The sequence below is a fragment of the Melampsora larici-populina genome (genome assembly GCF_000204055.1).
Source record: "Melampsora larici-populina 98AG31 unplaced genomic scaffold MELLAscaffold_83, whole genome shotgun sequence".
NCBI lineage: Eukaryota > Fungi > Basidiomycota > Pucciniomycetes > Pucciniales > Melampsoraceae > Melampsora > Melampsora laricis-populina.
In genome coordinates this window covers 94,358-97,140 of record NW_006768847.1, presented here as the reverse complement: position 1 = coordinate 97,140, position 2,783 = coordinate 94,358, and the positions used below count along the sequence as shown (strand labels likewise).

The window sequence follows — 2,783 nt, the reverse complement described above, 5'->3', positions numbered from 1 at the left end:
TGAAGAAAGTCTTAGAAGATCAACTGGCAGTCAGTATCACATGCGATGCTTGGACCTCACCAAACCGCAAATCTATCCTTGGTGTCACAGCCCACTGGATCAACGAAAATTTCCAAATTCAGGAAGTAATACTATGCCTCAAAGAGATCGATGGCGACCATACTGGTACCAACCTCGCAGAACATCTCATCCCAGTTCTTGAAGAGTACAACCTGCTTAATAAAGTTTACTGTGTTGTTGCTGATAATGCGAGCTCAAATGGTACCATGGCTGATGCTCTTGAACAAGTCTGCCCAAACTTCAATCGGGACGAAAATCTTCTTGGATGTGTCGCACATGTTATCAACCTTATTGCTCGAGACGGACTCAAGGCATTTTCTAGAAAGCTTGGCAAAGAAGGACCTGTTCCGCGTGACCTTGCTATTCTTCTTGAACCAATGCAGCCATCCGACATCCACTCCGTGCTTACTCGGCTTTTAAAACTGATTGCATGGATTTACAAATCACCTCAACGTGTACAATCGTTCCTCAAGCAAGTCGAGGCAGACTTAGGCTACTCACTCAACCTCATCCGCAACGTTGACACACGATGGAACTCGGATCTAGAATGTTATCGTCGAGCGTTCAAATTACGTGTATCTATCGACACGAAGTGCCGAAATGATCCAGATTACAAGCAATACACCTTGTCCAATGACAAGTGGAAGCTGATTGGGCATCTTATTGAATTCCTTGAACCTTTCGAGCGGGCCACAAAGGATCTTTCAGCAAGTAAATACCCCAGCCTGGGAGACGTGATACCAGTATACGAATGGATCATCAAAAAATTGAACTCGGTAGGTTCTTTTTTCAATTGATCAACTTTGAGTCAATGCTCATCTGATCCATTTTATTCCCGCTTCCATAGAGCTGGTGTAACTACGATGCTCAAGAGCTTTGCCAAGCTATCCAACCAATGAAAACCAAAGCCGAGTCATACTATGACAAGGTACTTAAAAAACCTGTATATCTTTGCGCCTTACTTCTCGATCCGCGTAGCAAGGATCAGGAGTTAGCTGATACAACTTTAGAACAAGCGGGAATCTATCATTGCGAAGGTTGGAAGACTCTCTTTCTGAACCAGTGTGAAACCTTTCATAAAGACAGTCCTCAGATTGACAAAGAACCGCAAGCAGAAGTCGAAGATGGCCCCCGATCGTTTGTCGCTAAAAAGAAAGCACAAGGTATCGAAGCCGAGCTTCAAACTTACCTTTCAGCTGAGCGAGAAGATGGGAGTCGTGACCCACTTTTCTTTTGGCGCAAAGAAAGTCTTCGCTTCCCCATCCTTGGGAAGATGGCTCGAATCTTCCTAGCCATCCCAGCCACCAGCACCCCTTCCGAGCGTAGCTTCTCTGCGGCTGGTAGGACCATCACCGACCTCCGCAGCTCGATGCATACACCCACTCTTGAAGCATCAGTATGTCTCAAGAGTATCGAAAAATTTCTTCAATTTTAGCTGTTATACCTTATCAATCAGAGATCTACAGTATTTAAAAACCAATCACACCTATTGATACAAAGAAATACACGTATATCATTCTATGCTGTCCAATGCTGAGCCCCAAACCCACCTCCTATCACTTCTGTCCCGCCCGGGAGCACAGCGCTTCGGGCTATTTGAACTTTTTTTGAGAGCCGAAACAGCCTGAGCCCGGCCCGAGCCCAGAGCCGGCCCGCTGGCCCCGGTGCCGGGTCCAGGCCTTAGTTCAAGGCATAGAAACTCAACCTCTCACACTCGATGACCAAACTTAACTAAGAAGTTTGCTCGATGACCCTCTACAGGATGTGTTACTGTACCGCACGTTCCCCAAACTTAACTAAGTCCCTCGATATCCCAGCCCGTTTTAATTGAACGCTAAAAGGATGCGCCGCAGTTTTGGGTTCCCCAACGTCACGTCACCGGACTTCTCCGATCATGGGCAGCGGTATAAAGAGAACCACACGGTCCATTTGGAATCCCCTTTACTCCCCTTCCTCTACTCATCACCAATCCTGTCAGATCATCAACTCCAGGCTATTCTTCCCACCCACAAATTTCCTATATCCTACAATATATCCATCATGACCGTCCGAATTGGAATCAATGGTTTCGGTGAGCAATCCGCTGATATCGTCTCTCGTCATCATTGTCTCTGACTCTCGGAACGTCCTGCCTCCCTTTTTTCTCCTTGCCTTTTCACTGAATCTCTCAGGTCGTATCGGTCGAATTGTGGCCCGAAATGCTATCATCCACGGTGATGTAGAGATTGTTGCGTTAGTCACTATCCTGCGATCGACCTTGTTTGTCCGTTTGAACCCTTATCATTGGCTTGTGTTTATAGCATCAACGACCCCTTCATCGACCTTGAGTACATGGTGAGCCCATCATGATCAGTCTCGGTCTTGGCTTCATACCTTCATGACCCTCTCTTAAATTTACAGGTGTACATGTTCAAGTACGACTCAACCCACGGTAAATTCAAGGGAACCGTCTCCACTTCGGGCGGCAAGCTTTACATCAACAACAAAGCTATCGATGTTTACTCTGAGCGAGATCCCACTGCTATCCCTTGGGGTAAATCTGGTGCCGATTACGTTGTCGAATCAACTGGTGTTTTTACTACCAAAGAAAAGGCTGGGGCTCATCTGAAGGGTGGTGCCAAGAAAGTCATCATCTCTGCCCCCTCAGCTGACGCCCCCATGTATGTCGTGGGTAAGCCATCACAATTCTTTTCGATACACCTTTACCTTGTACCATGATTGAT

The 2,783-nt window shown here is 46.6% G+C and overlaps 1 protein-coding gene across 1 annotated transcript in view; it reads left to right on the top strand.

Moving 5' to 3' along the window:
• Positions 1-1,968: 1,968 nt before the first annotated feature.
• Positions 1,969-2,783, top strand: part of MELLADRAFT_76055 (uncharacterized protein) — a gene marked incomplete at both ends in the record, with an annotated part of 1,920 nt that continues 1,105 nt past the window's right edge. Inside the window, 4 exons of the mRNA XM_007418038.1 lie at positions 1,969-2,131; positions 2,232-2,292; positions 2,361-2,394; positions 2,461-2,769. Of these exons, the coding sequence (XP_007418100.1) occupies positions 2,101-2,131; positions 2,232-2,292; positions 2,361-2,394; positions 2,461-2,769 (435 nt within the window). The remainder of the gene's footprint in view (positions 2,132-2,231; positions 2,293-2,360; positions 2,395-2,460; positions 2,770-2,783) is intronic.